This window comes from Podarcis gaigeae, assembly GCF_964106915.1.
Source record: "Podarcis gaigeae genome assembly, chromosome: 12".
Lineage (NCBI taxonomy): Eukaryota > Metazoa > Chordata > Lepidosauria > Squamata > Lacertidae > Podarcis > Podarcis gaigeae.
Genome location: NC_139688.1, coordinates 5,408,627 through 5,426,899, shown reverse-complemented (window position 1 = coordinate 5,426,899; position 18,273 = coordinate 5,408,627). Strand labels below are relative to the sequence as shown.

General features: G+C 48.4%; 1 protein-coding gene across 1 annotated transcript in view; it reads left to right on the top strand.

The window, feature by feature from the left end:
- Positions 1-11,954, top strand: part of PTH1R (parathyroid hormone 1 receptor) — a 129,848-nt gene extending 117,894 nt beyond the window's left edge. Inside the window, exons 10-13 of the mRNA XM_083704198.1 lie at positions 1,716-1,810; positions 5,077-5,218; positions 5,334-5,375; positions 7,627-11,954. Coding sequence (XP_083560324.1) covers positions 1,716-1,810; positions 5,077-5,218; positions 5,334-5,375; positions 7,627-7,989 — 642 coding nt within the window. The 3' untranslated portion in view covers positions 7,990-11,954. The remainder of the gene's footprint in view (positions 1-1,715; positions 1,811-5,076; positions 5,219-5,333; positions 5,376-7,626) is intronic.
- Positions 11,955-18,273: the final 6,319 nt, after the last annotated feature.

Genomic DNA, 18,273 nt, shown 5'->3' with positions numbered 1-18,273 from the left:
GCCACGGCCCCAGAGCCAGCCGATTGGCTGGCCAGGGGGTGACACAGCTGGGAATCCCCCCAATTGTGCAGGGGCCAGGGGCGGAGGCGGGGCCGTGAAGCCCGCAACTCCACCTCCTCCGAATGGCAGAAGTGGCTTTACTGCTTCCAACTGTGGAGGTATAGTCATCCTGGCTTAGTAACCATCGATAGCTCTCTATTCCATCTAAGTTGGTGGCCGTGACAGTTTCCTGTGGAGATGAGTTCCATAGTTTAACTATGCGCCGAGTGAAGAAGGACTTTATCTGTCCTGAATCGACCAGCATTCAGCTTCCTGAGTTCTAGAGTTATGAAAGAGGGAGAAAAAGCTTGTGCTATCCACCTTTTCCAAACTAGTCTCCCAGATTTTCAAGGTGCGTGATGAACACGTGGAATTTCTGTAAAACTCAGGGAGGCTAACGACACATGTGCAAAGTGCAGCCTGACAAGGACCAGTTTAGGAAGACCTTAACGCTGGCTGTTAAAGGGGCGAAATGACTCTAAATAAGGTACAAGGAGGGTTCTGGCAGGTTCAGTGAAAATGGGCTGAGTAAAGTTACCGTATTTTCCCCTCTATAGGATGCACCAGACCATAGGAGGGGGAGAACGGGGGGGGGGGAATTCTCCCCCTCTCTGCTTAGCGCCCCTTCAGTGAAGCGGCAGGAGAAATGGAGCCCCTTCCATTTCTCCTCCCGCTTGGCTGAAGGGGCGCTGTGCAGCTCTCCCTCTCTGCTGAAGCCTGGAGAGTCTTGCTCTCCCAGCTTCAGCAAAAGGAACCCAAAGCCTTCGGAGCGCAGCGCAAGTTCCCACTGCGCTCCAAAGGCTTCGCGTTGCTTTCGCTGAAGCCTAGAGAGTGAGAGGCTTCAGCGAAAGCAACGCGAAGCCTCCGGAGCGCGGAAGGAGTGCTCCCTCTACACTTTGGAGGCTTCGCGTTGCTGTCGCTGAAGCCAAGAAGCCTGCATTTGCTCCATAGGACGCACACACATTTCCCCTTAATTTTTGGAGGGGGAAAAGGTGCATCCTATAGAGCAAAAAATACGGTATATTTCTAGGACTCTGGCTGGATGAAGAGATGGGACGATGGGATGGCAGATATTGGTTGGCCCAGAGGCTGGAAAAGCCAAGATGACTTGAAACATGAAATTTATTACGGTCCGAGACCAGCTTGAGAAACACAAATGGAACTACAATCCCAATAGCAAAACAAACATTTGAAACAATATACCACATGGATTTTAAGATTAAAAGTGCGATAGGCATATAAACACATAAAAACTTTGAGATAGACAACCTTAGCGAAATGAACCAGAGTCGTCGTCGATCCAAATTTGGGAATTTTCTTAACAAACGAGATTGAATCAGGGGATGGTCTGCGCCTACAGATCTGTGCGCAGAATCTGGCTACAATCAGGGTCATCTTGTGGTCTCTGCCTAATCAAGATGACTTATTTTTTCTTATAAATAATGTGTAATGATGCAAAGCTTTTTTTGCAAACTCTTTGGACTCTTATCCTGCGATGCATTGCTGAATAAAGTCTGACCAATTGGGAAATGGATGTGACCCTCCTTGAACCCCAGACAAGGGGAATTTCTCCCACAGCAACTGACCCTTTTAGTAGTAGAAGCTGGAGAGGGGTTTCCAGAGGCCTCTCTCCACAGCACCCTTTGAAAAACGCTTTGTCTCTCTTTCTCCCCCAGGCAAATTTTATCCTTTTCATCAAAATTCTCAGAGTCCTCGCAACCAAACTCCGAGAAACAAATGCGGGGAGGTGTGACACGAGGCAACAGTACAGGTAAGTACTTGGGGCTGTCCTACTCTGCAGGGAGGTTTCGGAGAAGGAGCGTACCAACAACCTATTAATGGGAACCATTAAGACAAGGATGGGGAACTTTAAATGGTAAAGGGTAAAGGTACCCCTGAGCATTAGGTCCACGGGTGACTGACTCTGGGGTTGCGGTGCTCATCTCGCTTTCTTGGCCGAGGGAGCTGGCGTACAGCTTCCGGGTCATGTGGCCAGAATGACTGAGCCGCTTCTGGCGAACCAGAGCAGCGCACGGAAACGCCGTTTACCTTCCTGCTGGAGCGGTACCTATTTATCTTCTTGCACTTTGACGTGCTTTCGAACTGCTAGGTTGGCAGGAGCAGGGAGCGAACAACGGGAACTCACCCCGTCGCGGGGATTCGAACCGCCGACCTTCTGATCGGCAAGTCCTAGGCTCTGTAGTTTAACCCAGAGTGCCACCCACGTCCCTAGTACTGCTCTACTCTGGTCCGACCACACCTGGAATACTGCATCCAATTCTGGGCGCCGCAATTTTAAAAAGTTGTTGACAAGCTGGAACTTGTGCAGAGAAGGGCGACTGAGATGGTCAGGGGTCTGGAAACTAAGCCTGATGAGGAACGGTTGAAGGAGCTGGGTATGTTTAGCCTGGAAAAGAGGAGGCCGAGAGGAGATACGAGAGCCATCTTCAAATACCGCAAGGGTTGTCACATGGAAGATGGAGCAAGCTTGTTTTCTCCCCCTGCTCTGGAGCGTAGGACCCGAACCAATGGATTCAGGTTGCAAGAAAAGAGATTCCAACAAAAGATTAGGAAGAATGTTTCTGATGGTGAGGTGTACCAGTGGAATGGACTCCTTTGGAAGTCAGTGTGAGAGCCAGTGTGGTGTAGTGGTTAAGAGTGGTAGTCTTGCAATCTGGTGAACCGGGTTCGCTTCCCCACTCCTCCACATGCAGCTGCTGGGTGACCTTGGGCTAGTCACGCTTCTCTGAAGTCTCTCAGCCCCACTCACCTCACAGAGTGTTTGTTGTGGGGGAGGAAGGGAAAGGAGAATGTTAGCCGCTTTGAGAGGCAGAGGTAAAGGTACCCCTGACCATTAGGTCCAGTCGCGGACGACTCTGGGGTTGCGGCGCTCATCTCAATTTATTGGCCGAGGGAGCCGGCGTACAGCTTCCGGGTCATGTGGCCAGCATGACTAAGCCGCTTCTGGCAAACCAGAGCAGCACACGTTTACCTTCCCACCAGAGCACTACCTATTTATCTACTTGCACTTTGACATGCTTTCGAACTGCTAGGTGGGCAGGAGCTGGGACCGAACAACGAGAGCTCCCCCCATTGTGGGGATTCGAACCGCCGACCTTCTGATCGGCAAGCCAGTGTGGTGTAGTGGTTAAGAGTGGTAGACTCATAATCTGGGGAACCGGGTTCGCTTCCCCGCTCCTCCACATGCAGCTGCTGGGTGACCTTGGGCCAGTTGCACTTCTGTGAAGTCTCTCAGCCCCACTCACCTCACAGAGTGTTTGTTGTGGGGGAGGAAGGGAACTTTGAGACTCCTTCGGGTAGTGATAAAGCGGGATATCAAATCCAAACTCTTCTTTTTCTTCTTCTTCGGATGGTGGTGAACTTCACTGGATGTTTGTCAACACCAGTTGGTTGGCCATCTGCTGGGGAGTCTTCAGCTGTGATTCCTGCATGGCAAGGGGTTAGACTAGATGAGCCTTGGGGGGTCCCTTCCAACTCTACAATTCTATGAACTTCCTAGCTCTCTGCCACCTACCCGCTAAGCTGCCATGTGTGTTAGCAGATCTCTGCTCAGCCTTAACCGATCACAGCTACGTCTGAGTAATCCTGGCAAAGCTAGAGGTCCACATTCGTCAGATTGGCCGAGTTTTTTTAGAAGAAAAAGAAGGGCGGGGAGGGAAGAGAGAACCTTGAGAACTTGGAAGGAAAATGTTTAATTTAAAGCAGGAGGAGGGAGTTTGCACCAGCTGCCATTGGCAATAAAAAAAACGGTCAAGCCTCGTTTTCCAGCCTCACCGAGGCCTATCATCTACCTATTGATTTATTACACGCTATTTGAGGCTTGTTACTCATTATGGTTTTGGAGGCTCTTGGCTGTTTTGTTTTGCTTTTAATGATGTTTTCCTCAACCTCCAGCCCCGTCCGCTGCCGCTATTCGTTGCAGAAGAGGCTGGGCCTCTGGGCGGCCGGCCGGTGCCCCTTCGTAATTGCCTCCATGCTGCGGCAACCGTTGGCAGAGAATTTCCTGCCCCTCCCTCTCCCTCCTCCCTCTGTCAGCATCATTTCCAGTCAGTGTTCCTTCGGGGAGCACCGCTCCTGAATGGTACCAGATGTCCTCATCTGCTCAGACGTTCTGAGGCGCTATCTGCTACCTTTGCTCCCAGTACGTTTCCGAGCACAATTCAAAGTGTTGGTGCTGACCTTTAAAGCCCTAAACGGCCTCGGTCCAGGATACCTGAAGGAGCGTCTCCACCCCCATCATTCTACCCAGACACTGAGGTCTAGCTCCGAGGGCCTTCTGGCGGTTCCCTCTCTGCGAGAAGTGAGGTTACAGGGAACCAGGCAGAGGGCCTTCTCGGTGGTGGCGCCCGCCCTGTGGAACGCCCTCCCGTCAAATGTCAAGGAAATGAACAACTATCTAACTTTTAGAAGACATCTGAAGCATAGATTTGATCCAAGGTGGGGAAAGTGCACACAATTACCGTATTTTTCGCTCTACAAGACGCACCAGACCATAAGACGCACCTAGTTTTGGGAGGAGGAAAACAAGAAAAAAAATATTCTGAAGCTCAGAAGCCAGAACAGCAAGAGGGATCGCTGCGCAGTGAAAGCAGCAATCCCTCTTGCTGTTCTGGCTTCTGGGATAGCTGCGCAGCCTGCATTCGCTCCCTAAGACGCACACACATTTCCCCTTACTTTTTAGGAGGGAAAAAGTGAGTCTTATAGAGAAAAAAATATGGTACATTTCAGTCTTTATAACCCTGGACAGCATTGTTTTTTCAGCTCCCAAACCACACACACAGACCAGAAGTTAACACACTCTCCAAAGTACAATGGTAAAATGCCATCAACAGGTCCTTTGAGAGATTATTTTTCTGAAGGATTCTCAGAAAATATAACCTGTGCTGCGCTCTCTTCATCAGGTCTTTGCTGTTTTCTCCTCACACCTGGATGTTGGTATTTCATTATGGTTCGTGGTTTGGAAATGAATTTAGCTTCTCGTAACGTTTTCCCTTTCCTCTCTGCTCTCTTCTGCAGGAAGCTACTGAAATCCACCCTGGTCCTCATGCCTCTTTTCGGAGTTCATTATATTGTTTTTATGGCTATGCCATACACCGAAGTGTCAGGGATCATTTGGCAAATTCAAATGCACTATGAAATGCTCTTCAACTCTTTCCAGGTAAGGGGTTCTCTGTGCGGGTTCAGTTCCAAACTCAGAGAATATCTGTGCTTCGGTGAAATAGCCATGTTCTGAGTCAACATTAATTTGTCGTTTTTCTCCTCCTCTTTCCTAGGGGTTTTTTGTCGCCATTATCTATTGCTTTTGCAACGGGGAGGTAAGTTTCTCACAGCCTAAGTTATATCTTCCAGAGCACAATGTGGGTGTGGATCATTTTCCTCCAATCTTCCAGGGAGAAGTGCTGAGTGGGTTGAAAGTTTGAAATGCTCCCTAATATTTGTTTTTAAAAAATACTATCTCCTGATATTCAGAGAGGTAGATCTCAGGAGGCAAAAATGGGGAGGGGGGGACAAACCTTTAAGAATCTGTCTCGTTGAATTGTGGTATAAGAACTTAAGCAATCTTGCCACTGCTGAAAGGATAACCCTCGAGATTGCCAGGATGAAAGGAAGAGCCAGCAGAACTATTTTGCAGGACTTTAAACACAAGATAAAAATGGTGACCTATGCAACTCCTTGTTGTTGTTGTTGTTTAGTCGTTTAGTCGCGTCTGACTCTTCGTGACCCCCTGGACCAGAGCACGCCAGGCACTCCTGTCTTCCACTGCCTCCCACAGTTTGGTCAAACTTATGTTAGTAGCTTCGAGAACTCTGTCCAACCATCTCATCCTCTGTCGTCCCCTTCTCCTTGTGCCCTCCATCTTTCCCAACACCAGGGTCTTTTCCAGGGAGTCTTCTCTTCTCCTGAGGTGGCCAAAGTCTTGGAGCCTCAGCTTCAGGATCTGTCCTTCCATTGAGCACTCAGGGCTGATTTCCTTCGGAATGGAGAGATCTGATCTTCTTGCATTCCATGGGACTCTCAAGAGTCTCCACCTGCACCAGAATTCAAAAGCATCCATTCTTCGGCGATCAGCCTTCTTGATGGTCCAGCTCTCACTTCCATACATCACTTCTGGGAAAACCAGAGCTTTAACTATATGAAGCTTTGTTGGCAAGGTGATGTCTCTGCTTTTTAAGATGCTGTCTAGGTTTGTCATTGCTTTTCTCCCAAGAAGCAGGCGTCTTTTAATTTCGTGACTGCTGTCACCATCTGCAGTGATCATGGAGCCCAAGAAAGTAAAATCTCTCACTGCCTCCATTTCTTCCCCTTCTGTTTGCCAGGAGGTGATGGGACCAGTGGCCATGATCTTAGGTTTTTTTATGTTGAGCTTCAGACCATATTTTGCGCTCTCTTCTTTCACCCTCATTAAAAGGTTCTTTAATTCCTCCTCACTTTCTGCCATCAAGTTTGTGTCATCTGCAATTCCTTACCTGCACCTAAGAAAGAAATATAGCTCTTCTAAATGATGTGTTCGTTTAACATATCTGTGCAGAATTGCACTTACCGTCATTGTACAAGCATCTTGTCTCTGATGCCTGGATAGCTCAGTTGGTTAGAGTGGGGCTTTGGTAACGCCAAGGTTGCAGGTTTGATCCCCGTATGGGACAGCTGCATATTTCTGCCTTGCAAGGGGTGGACTAGATGGTCATGACAGTCCCATCCAGCTCTGCAATTCTATGGTGATGGTCTGCTTAGGTGAAATAGCCTTGGTCCATGTGCTGAATAGTCCCTGGTCCTGAATGGCGTAACTGTGCCCCTGAAGGAGCAGGTGCACAGTCATTTTGGACACACAGCTGTCCATGGAGGCACAGGTCAATTCTGTGTCCAGGGCAGCTGTCTACCAGCTCCATCTGGTACGCAGGATGAGACCCTACCTGCCCGCGGACTGTCTCGCCAGAGTGGTGCATGCTCTGGTTATCTCCCGTTTGGACTACTGCAACGCACTCTACGTGGGGCTACCTTTGAAGGTGATCCGGAAACTACAACTAATCCAGAATGTGGCATCTAGACTGGTGACTGGGAGCGGCCACTGAGACCACATAACACCGGTCCTGAAAGACCTACATTGGCTTCCAGTACGTTTCCGAGCACAATTCAAAGTGTTGGTTCTGACCTTTCAAGCCCTAAACAGACTTGGCCCAGTATACCTGAAGGAGTGTCTCCAGCCCAGACACGGAGGTCCAGCTCCGAGGGCCTTCCGGTGGTTCCCTCCCTGTGAGAAGTGAGTTTACCGGGAACCAGGCAGAGGGCCTTCTTGGTGGTCTCATCCGCCTGTAGAACGCCCTCCTATCAGATGTCAAGGAAATAAACAGCTATCTTTTAGAAGACATCTGAAGGCACTCCTGTTTAGGGAAGTTTGTAAGTTTGGTGTTAAAAACTGGGGGAAGTGGCTGGATAAACCCAGCCAGAGTATAAATAATGTTGTTGTTGTTGTTGTTGTTGTTGTTGTTGCTGCTGCTGTTACTGTGTCCTTGTGTTGAATTTTTATTTTTAAGTAACGAGGCACCTTCTCTTTCTCCTCCTCGCCAGGTTCAAGCAGAGATAAAGAAGTCATGGAGCAGATGGACGTTAGCACTTGACTTTAAGCGGAAAGCTCGCAGCGGGAGCACCACCTACAGCTACGGGCCCATGGTGTCCCACACCAGTGTGACCAACGTCACTGCGAGAGGCGGGATTGCCCTGCAGCTCAATTCGAAACTCCTTCCAGGAGCCCTCAACGGACACCGGAACTTGCCAGGATACGTCAAAAATGGCTCCATCTCAGAGAACTCTATGCCTTCCACTGGACCAGAACAGTACAACAAAGACGAGGAGTATCTCAATGGGTCGGGACTCTACAACGGAGACCGGCCAACAGTCCTTGTGGAAGAGGAAAAGGAGACGGTGATGTAAAGGGGTGGGTGGGAGGAATGGTCAAACGTCCAAAGGATAAGTGACCCAGGAAGCACTGGGTGTTCATAGGAATCCCCGGCCAATCACTGAATGCCGAGGTTCTTCAGACATTTCCCCCCCCAGTTCTTTGGAACGAGGTATCGAGTTCTGCGGGGAAATGCAGGTCCGCGGTCTGATCACACACACAAACACACATACACTTTTGTTCCCTGGCTTGCTCTCTCACTTTCTCACGGTGCTCATGAAGGCAAGGGCTCTCCAGACCCAGGAGAGCTCGTCATTCCCGGTTAAAATGAAGGAGATCCCCCGAGTTTACAAAGACAGCGCTCTGAGCTTTATCTGCCACTGAAATAGAAATGGAAGAAGATGTCGTGCGTCACGTTTTGGCACCAAGAGAGTGAAGGGTAGAGCGTCATTGTCCGGTGATGGTACCAGTTTGCCCCAAGGCCTTCCTGGGCCTTCCTGAATGTGACCGTTTCCCATGTTTATTGGAAAGAAAGAAACAGGGTTTGTCATGTGGTCAATCCACCCAAGAGGGGTTCAGCCCAATAAGCCCTCATTTCTGGCTGTCGCTAACTGGGGTCTGCTTCCAGGAAGGGCTTTAAATAGTTGTTCCTCCTATGATTAACGTCCAGTCCTCGAAAGACCTGGTTGCATGTTCCTACGGGAAGCAGGAAACCTTTCATCTGAACAACGTGGGGTTTTTACTCCTGGTAATTCACTTTAATAACAGCCAAATGGGAGTCGTGGAGGGTCCTTTGTCTGAGCGGAGCTGAAATTTTGAGTGAAAGGAGCCGGTGCAATTGGATGGAAGCAGCCGAGAGCTGGCAGCCCAGCTTTCACGGCAATCTCATCCATTCTGTTTTGTGGGTGGCGGGGGGGGGGGGGAATCTGTGCTGCCGGATTGTATGTGCTTTTTTGTCAGTTTGGCTGTCAATTTCGTTGCCGCCCGCCCAGCACAAAAGAATCCTGGTAGTCTGGTGGGCACCTCAATCATTCTTGTCCTCCCCCAGAATGATAATTTCCAAGATCCCTGGAAAGGGAATGTCCTTGATAACCAATTTAAATCGGAAATGTAAAGGCACCCTGAGAAACAGTGGGGTCAGGTGGAAGTGAGGAGGGTTTGATAGCAGTGAGGGGTTGTGTTATCCTATGAAGAAGCTTCTCGACTGGCCCATTTTGCAGATCCAGGATGAGAGGGATGCCTTTGGCCTTCTGGATATTGCTAGACCACAATTCCCATCATCTGTACACACCACTGGCCATGCAGGGGCTGATGGGAGATGTAGTCCGACAGGTTCTGGAGACTCACCCCAGTACTAGATTGTGGGAGCCGCATTTTGGACCGTTGCGTTTTCAAGAGCTGCTGGAGCAAATATCTGTACTGCCCAGGTGGTCCATATTCTCTAAGGATGAAGGGAAGTTGGCTAAAAGTCATAGGAAGGGCAGAGGTGATGGTGCGAAGCAGGGTGGGGTGGACCCGAAGTCCCTACCCAGGTTGGCCAGAGGTGCTGCTGGTCAGCTCCGCCTACCCAAAAAGCCATGCTGAATATGCTACCTCTGCTGTCATAGCACCTAATGGGGACAAATCACAAGACCTTTTTGGACATAGTGGTTCACGGTCGTCCAACAGCAGGGCCGGCCCAAGACAAGATGGCACCAAGGACAAGATGGCGCCTTCCAATTCCACTTGTAGAATCCAGCAGGGCTGGCAGGGAACTCATACACAGCACCAACAATGGGACAGCGTATCTCTACCATATCTGGGGGTTCAATAGGCCATCTTAAGGGGACCTGAGCAGGCTGCCCTGGGGGACTTAGGGGAATGGTGACAGCTGCTTCCTTGCCCCCAGTATCCTGGCACAGGTCAGAAATTTGTCTATGGCCTTGGCCACTGGCAAAATTCCAACCTGATCTGGCTCACCCAGGTAACCACCACTTGAAAACTGGTTGTGCGAATTGTTTCTCAAAATCTTCAAATTCTGGAGATTAGGGAGCAACTCAACCCTGTCCACATTTACGCAGCCGTTAATCCCACTGATTTCAATGGGGACGTCATCTTAGGATCATGGCCCCGATTTGGGTGGGAATGTCAGCCCTGCAGACACCTCTTGATTTTATACCACTTTGATGGTCATGGGCTCCCCTAAGGAATTCTGGGAGCTGTAGTTCAGCACAGAGGCTGAGAATGCTCTGTTTGGGATGCTGGGGCCCTTTCTGAGAACTACAGTTCCCTGCTCAGAGGGAATAAATCCTAAACCAGATTCAGTATGTAGCACAGATATTCTCTGTGGGCCACAGTCAGCCTCTTCTGTCTTCCCCTTTTGCAACCAAGCCAAACTCCGGAAGTAGAAGATCCCTTTGCTAAACTGAGACTGATGCATAACTTCCAAAAAATTCCAAACATGCTTAATAATAATCCAAATAATCTTGCCTAAAACAATTAGGAAATCTCATATCTTAAAAAAAAGCCTTATTAAAATGAGTTCAGTTGATATCTTTCCTTCACTCCCCATGGGAGCAAATTCTCCAGCACCTTAAGAGCCTACAGTCTTAGTTATTGTGGGAAAGAGTTAAAAAGACATTTAAAACTGGCTTACACACCTCAAGTGAATTTACCTTAATGAACCCAAGAGCAGATTTGGGGAATAAGGAGTGATGGAGATGTCCGTTGTAAAAGAAAACCATGTCAGGGTCTGTAAGAGAGCTTGAAAAGTCCCTTGGTTTTTTCCCTCCCATCATCTGATTTCTCCTCTCTTCAGCCACAAGACCCAAGAGGGTCAACATGCCTGTTCTGCAATTTTAAAATATAGATATATTGATCCTGTCCCCAAAAGAGGCTGAATGTTGCAACCGGTATCAGTTACCCAGATTTGCACAGTTGAGCTTATTATGCATAATTTATTCCCTGTGTTTCCTATTTTGCATAATTTATGGTGGCACAGCTAGTCGTGAGGAAGGGGAGGAGCTAAAATGGTCTGAAGCCCCGCCCACGCACCAAAGCTTCACAGCACCAGAAAGCTTATTCGTTCTTCAATCTGGCTTCTGAGATTTTGCTGATTTACCTGTGCATTCTCAGATGTTCACGTCTAGAAACTTGCTCTCTTTTTAAGGAAAGGAAAGGAAACTGAAATCAAGAGGTGGTATCACGTCCTGTGATTATATCCACACACACACCACACTTCCATAAAAGCACAGCACGCAACTGGAGGTCCACTGGGGATTTTTTAAGCAGAGGTTCGGTGGCCACCTGTCAGGTATTCTTCAGCTGTGATTCCTTCATTGTGAGGGGTTGGCCTAGATGACTCTTAGAGCCCCTTCCAACTTTTAAAGTCTATGATTCTAAGTAAGGTAAAGATAAAGGGACACCTGACCATTAGGTCCAGTCATGGCCGACTCTAGGGTTGCGGCGCTCATCTCGCTTTATTGGCCGAGGGAGCCGGCGTACAGCTTCCGGGTCATGTGGCCAGCATGACTAAGCCGCTTCTGGCGAACCAGAGCAGCACACGGAAACACCATTTACCTTCCCGCCAGAGTGGTACCTATTTATCTACTCGCACTTTGATGTGCTTTCAAACTGCTAGGTTGACAGGAGCAGGGACCGAGCAACGGGAGCTCACCCCGTCGCGAGGATTCGAACCGCCGACCTTCTGATCGGCAAGTCCTAGGCTCTGTGTTTTAACCCACAGCGCCACCCGCGTCCCTATGATTCTAAGTAGCTGTGAGTTTATACAAAAGCAGCTGGCGATGGAGTTGGGTAGGATTCTATGTCATTGAAACCTGGGTCTGCTTCTGTCTTTCCCTCTCACTTGAAAACAGATCAGGGGGTCCTTGGCCGTTCTCCAACAAAATGCAGGGCCACAGCAACCCAAATGGAAGATCTCCTTTCTTGAGAGTCCTGCCAGGAAGCCCCTTTTTCCAATAGGATCTGGGGGCAAGACATCTGAAAGCTTTCAATGACACCCTAAAGCAGTGTTCCCCAACCTTGGGCCTCCAGCTGTTTTTGGACTACAACTCCCATCATCCCTCGCTAGCAAGACCAGTGGTCAAGGATGATGGGAATTGTAGTCCAAAAACAGCTGGAGACCCAAGGTTGGGGAACCCTGCCCTAAAGCTTGCCTTCCATTGATGGTCAACTGTCAGGAATTCTGACAGTGGGAGCTGGTTTCTGTCTTTGATTTCAACATGTGGCAGGGGTAGCTTAGATGCTAGCCCGACCACAAACATGTGCTACCTCTGATGTCCCCCAATACTGCTATTCGGTTTGTTGTTTTCCCTGTTAAATGGAGATGTACCCACAACTTATTCCTGTGGCAAAATGTAGAATGCTGGAGAGACTTGGATTTGGGGCCACTGGCAAACCAGGTGTGCTTTGCTGGTTGCAGGAAAATGGCGGGTTTTCCATTGCTCCTGGTTGTAGGAAACCCTCTGCCATGTGCTTAAGAACATCAGAAAAGCTCTGATGGATCAGGCCAGTGGCAACCCTAGTCTACCATCCTGTTCTCCAAAGCAAGATCTGAGCACCAGAGCCCTTTCCCCTTCTGTGGTTTCCAGCACCTGGTATTCAGAAAGATTACTACTTCCAGGCTGGGATTAGACTTAGTTTTTAAGCTGCTCCTCAATCTCCCTACAAAGTTTCTAATGTCAACAAGGCAAGTTCAGATCAGGTCCAAACTCGATTCAACATGCATTTGAAATAGAATCAACCTTATCTTCTCCTCCTAAAACGATGGTGCAGACCGCAAGGCAACTGACCTTTGAAATTTGCACGTCTCTGAATTTTGCAATCGAGTTCTACAATTGTCGCTGCAGCAAACGTGTATGATTTCGGGGGAGTGTGCTCGAAAAAGACTGTTTTAGTGAAAAAAACGGCATCCAAAAAGCATGATGTTAGGGGAAATTGCCTTCAAAAACCTGAATCTGTTAGGGGAAGCCGACACCGAAATGCTTTTGCGAGAACTTTCCTTCTTAAAACAAATGTGCAATTAACTGTGGAAAGGCAATTAACTGAGCTGAGGTCTGCAGAAGAGACGAAACAGAAAAACCACAATGGACAGAATCCACCCAGCCCTAGCGATGAGGGAGAGAGTGTTGGACGTAATTGCAAAGTAGCAGGGGGGGGGCAGTTATATAATGAGAAACAAAAGCTGGAAAGTCAATGTGTTTGACTTCACGCAGCGTACTGAGGCCTAGTCATGGAGGGCAGAGGTGTAACACACAATTTGGTTTTCAAGAAGAGCTCAGGAGTTCTCAAAATTCAGGAGGAGGGGACGAACAACAGTGAAACAACTGTCCGCACAGCCATTGCTAGCATCAAATTAAGGGGCATTGCACTAAAGTCAGTTCCTGTTGTGCAATTCAGTATACTAACTTTAGAAGCCCAAGCATTGTTGTTGTTGTTTAGTCGTGTCCAACTCTTCGTGACCCCATGGACCAGAGCACGCCAGGCACTCCTGTCTTCCACTGCCTCCCGCAGTTTGGTCAGACTCATGTTTGTAGCTTCGAGAACACTGTCCAACCATCTCGTCCTCTGTCGTCCCCTTCTCCTTGTGCTCTCCATCTTTCCCAACATCAGGGTCTTTTCCAGGGAGTCTTCTCTTCTCATGAGGTGGCCAAAGTCTTGAAGCCTCAGCTTCGGGATCTGTCCTTCCAGTGAGCACTCAGGGCTGATTTCCTTCAGAAGGGATAGGTTTGATCTTCTTGCTGTCCATGGGACTCTCAAGAGTCTCCTCCAGCACCATAATTCAAAAGCATCCATTCTTCGGCAATCAGCCTTCTTTGTGGTCCAGCTCTCATTTCCATACATCACTACTGGGAAAACCATAGCTTGAACTATACGGACCTTTGTTGGCAAGGTGATGTCTCTACTTTTTAAGATGCTGTCTAGGTTTGTCATTGCTTTTCTCCCAATGTGGTTCTAGTAGCACCAAATTAATGATGGGGCCAGGCCACTTGTGAAAGAAAGCAGAAGAAGAGGGTTCTGGATCAGGCCAATGGCCTATCTAGTCCAGCATCCTGTTTTCACAGAGGCCAACCAGATGCCTCTTTTGTGAAACCAGCAAGCAGGATTTGAACACATGAGCAACTCTCCCCTCTGTATTCAGAAGCATTGCTGTCTACGACTGTGGAGCAGAGCAGAGCTATCCTGGCTAGTAGCCACTGACTGCTCTTCCATGAATTTATGTAACCCTCTTTTAAAGTTCTCTAGGTTGGTCTCTTGTGGCAGGGAGTTCCACATGCACTGTGTGAAGAAGGACTTTATTTTATCTGCCTTTGCTCTTCTAACATTCAGAGATCCGTTTGCTCAGATTTTCCTCGATGGGAGAGAGTCTTCGTCTTTCTAGGTTTTCCATGTTTGTCACAGGAACAAGTTGACGGGTAACAAGCAGCACTTAATCAAAAGACTCCCTCGACATAAAGGAATTATTCCCACCCCATGTCCCGTTGCAAACGCACAGCCCTCTCTTCGCCACCCCGGTCCTCCAAAAAAAAGGAAAGGAAAAATGATTTCAATGTTTGTTTTTTTCATGACAGATGATTTATGATGAATAACATGTGTCTGGAGATGATTGAGCAAAATGCACAAGAATTGTTTACAAACGAAAGACATCCATCCGCAAATAAATGAGAGAAAGAGTCTGGCGTGTGGTCTGTTGATTCCGTAATGGGAAATCGCTGTCACTTGAGATTGAAATGCGGGCGGGAGGGAATGTGCGCTGACGGAGGGGAGGGGGTAAGGGGCGAGGTTTTAGGTGAGTTTCCAGCAGTACTGGAATCTGCACAGGGTTTCTTCAGATGGCACATTCTGCAAGAAGCGCTGAGTCGTGGTCTGTTTCTGAAAACATAAGAACAGAGGGAGCTGCCTTAATACAGCATCCCTCCGTTGCCAAACAGACTCCAGGTGTATAGAAGAGTTTTCAGAGAAACCCAATCCCCAGATTTGAAAATAAGGGATCAGCAGCCTCATCTGTCCTGTGGACAGTCTAGGGGATATCTAACAATCCGGGATAGCAGTGGGAAACGGCACTGGAATAAGGGAATTTCCCACAAAAAAGGGAACATTGACAGCTATGGCAATTTCCCCCCCCCCCCTCTAGAAACCTGAGGGAATGGTTCACCTCCGAAGAAGCTCCACAGATGATGATGATGATAAAATTTTATTTATATCCCGCCCTCCCCAGCTGAAGCCGGGCTCAGAGTGGCTAGCAACAATAAAAGTAACACAGTTTACGTAAAATCACAATCAATTAATTGAAATACAGTGGTACCTCGGGTTACATACGCTTCAGGTTACAGATGCTTCAGGTTACAGACTCCGCTAACCCAGAAATAGTACCTTGGGTTAAGAACTTTGCTTCAGGATGAGAACAGAAATCACGTGGCGGCGGCACAGCAGCAGCAGCGGGAGGCCCCATTAGCTAAAGTGGTGCTTCAGGTTAAGAACAGTTTCAGGTTAAGAACGGACCTCCGGAACGAATTAAGAACTTAAACCAAGGTACCACTGTACATTCTAAAATCAATTCAAAATCAAATTAATGGCAACTGGGGGTGGAGACACTCCTTCAGGTCCACTGGACTGAGGCCCTTGAGGGCTTTAAAGGTCAGCACCAACACTTTGAATTGTGCTCGGAAACGTACTGGGAGCCAATGCAGATCTTTCAAGACCGGTGTTATGTGGTCTTGGTGGCCGCTCCCAGTCACCAGTCTAGCTGCTGCATTCTGAATTAGTTGTACTTTCCAAGTCACCTTCAAAGGTATCCTCACGTAGAGTGCATTGCAGTAGTCCAAGCAAGTGTTAACCAGAACATGCACCACTCTGGCGAGACAGTCTGCAGGCAGATAGGGCCTCAGCCTACATACCAGATGGAGCTGGTAAACAGCTGCCCTGGACACAGAATTGACCTGTGCCTCCAGGGACAGCTGTGAGTCCAAAATGACTCCCAGGCTGCACACCTGGTCCTTCAGGACCAGTCTTAAGGACGAGGAAGCTGAGAGTAAGGAGGCAGGCAGGTGTAGGCTGGCTGAGAGGAGACTAAGATTGATAGCCATTGACCAAAGTTCTGACAGTCTCCTCCACGGACTGTACTCTGTTCAAATACACCAAATGCAGACCAGTTTTGAATGCCTGGAGCTTTTCCTTTCTTTCGTGGCTTCGGTAAAACTGTTTGAGAGTCAAGATCTGTGCAGAAGGATCTGTGCATTCTCTTCATCCACCCAACCCTCCCCCTCCTCCTTAGGATGCATGACCTGAATCCATCTTTCCTCCACAAAGCCTCAAATGTATCCTTAGCTGTTACCTTTGACCAAATGACGGAGATGGAGGAGAAAGGGAGCATTTAAGGAACAGGCCCTGTCACCGAGCTGAGTTTGTTTAACTGTGTGGGGGGGTGCGTAGTATAAACTCAGCCTCCCCCCCACCTCGCCATGCCCACCAAAAACTGGCTTGGCGCAAAGGGGGTCCTATGTGCTTGTGGCCACAGGTTGGCTCAAAATCTATTGTGGGAAGAGGGGACTTGCCATTTTGGATTGTGCCCATGGCGCAGCTCGCCCAGAGATGGCCTGCCATCTGCCAGTGGCCAGCAAGATGCCAGCCAGATACCACAGGGTTTTTATTTTTATTTTAAATAGAAGCAGGCTTGTGAAGGCAGCATGTTCTGGGGAGAGGCGATTTCTCAGCATGCAACCCGTCTTTATCCTGGGTTGGAATACGTTCTCCTTCTTCCAGTCAAATGCAAGAGCTTCTTTCCATCCAGAGCTGTGTCCCCCAAATCTGTTGGGCCAATGCCCCCTTGGTTCCATCAATTTGCCCCCAGTGCCCCTTAAAGGTAAAGGGACCCCTGACCATTAGGTGCAGTCGTGGCCGACTCTGGGGTTGCGGCACTCATCTCGCTTTATTGGCCGAGGGAGCCGGCGTATAGCTTCTGGGTCAGGTAGCCAGCATGACTAAGCCGCTTCTGGCGAACCAGAGCAGCGCACGGAAATGCCGTTTCCCTTCCCACCGGAGCGGCACCTATTTATCTACTTGCACTTTGACGTGCTTTTGAACTGCTAGGTTGGCAGGAGCTGGGACCGAGCAACGGGAGCTCACCCCGTCGCGGGGATTTGAACCGCCGACCTTCTGATTGGCAAATCCTAGGCTCTGTGGTTTAACCCACAGTGCCACCCGCGTCCCTCCAGTGCCCCTTACCCACCCCTATAAAAAGCATTATTCAGAATCATGGTTTGCACAACCCACTAAGGTTTCTGGGAATGGAGTTGAGAGATGACCTAACCTGGGGAGAAAACAGCAAAAGACCTGATGAAGAGAGCACAGCAGAGGTTATATTTTCTGAGAATCCTCCGGAAAAAACAATATCACAAAGGACGCGTTGATGGCATTTTACCATTGTACAGTTGAGAGTGTGTTAATTTATGGTCTGTGTGTGTGGTTTGGGAGCTGCACGTTCAGGGAAAAAACAATGCTGTCCAGGGTTGTAAAGACTGCGGAGAGAATAATTGGGTGCACTCTTCCCACCTTGGATCAAATCTATGCTTCCAGGCGCCATAAGAAAGCGGCAGAGATAGCGCAGGACAGTGCGCACCCCAGAAATGATCTCTTTCAGCTTCTGCCTTCTGGAAGAAGGTCCAGGGTTATAAAGACCAGGACTAGCCCCCTGAGAAACAGTTTCTATCCAAATGCGATTTTGGTTTTAAATGAAGTGTAAGGAGTCTCTGTGGGAGTATATTGTATTTAAAAATGGGGTATCAGAGTTTTTAGAGGGCTAACCAGGTTGGGATAGCTGGGATAGCAGGCTTGTTGGGTGTTGAATGTCTTATGTAGAACTTTTTCAATTCTGTTGTCCTGTATGGAACAATGACAATAAAAATTATAGTATTGTAAGGAAATTTCTAACACGATAAAATTCAAGACCACCACAATTCATTGCACATTGATTCAAAATCCAATCAAAACTATGGTATTTGGTTTAATTAATTCAGCAGAACGGATGACCGTGATTTGGAGACATCAGTTTTTCAAAGCCTGACGGAATCATAGAATTGTGGGGTTAGGAGGGACCTTGTGGGTCATCTAGTCCAACACCCCATAATGCAGGAATCTCAACTCAAGCATTAATAATAATAATAATAATAATAATAATAATAATAATAATAATAATTTATTATTTGTACCCCACCCATCTGGTTGAGTTTCCCCAGCAATTCTGGGCGGCTTCCAACAAAGATTAAAAATACATTAAAATGTCACACCTTAAAAACTTCCCTGAACAGGGCTGCCTTCAGATG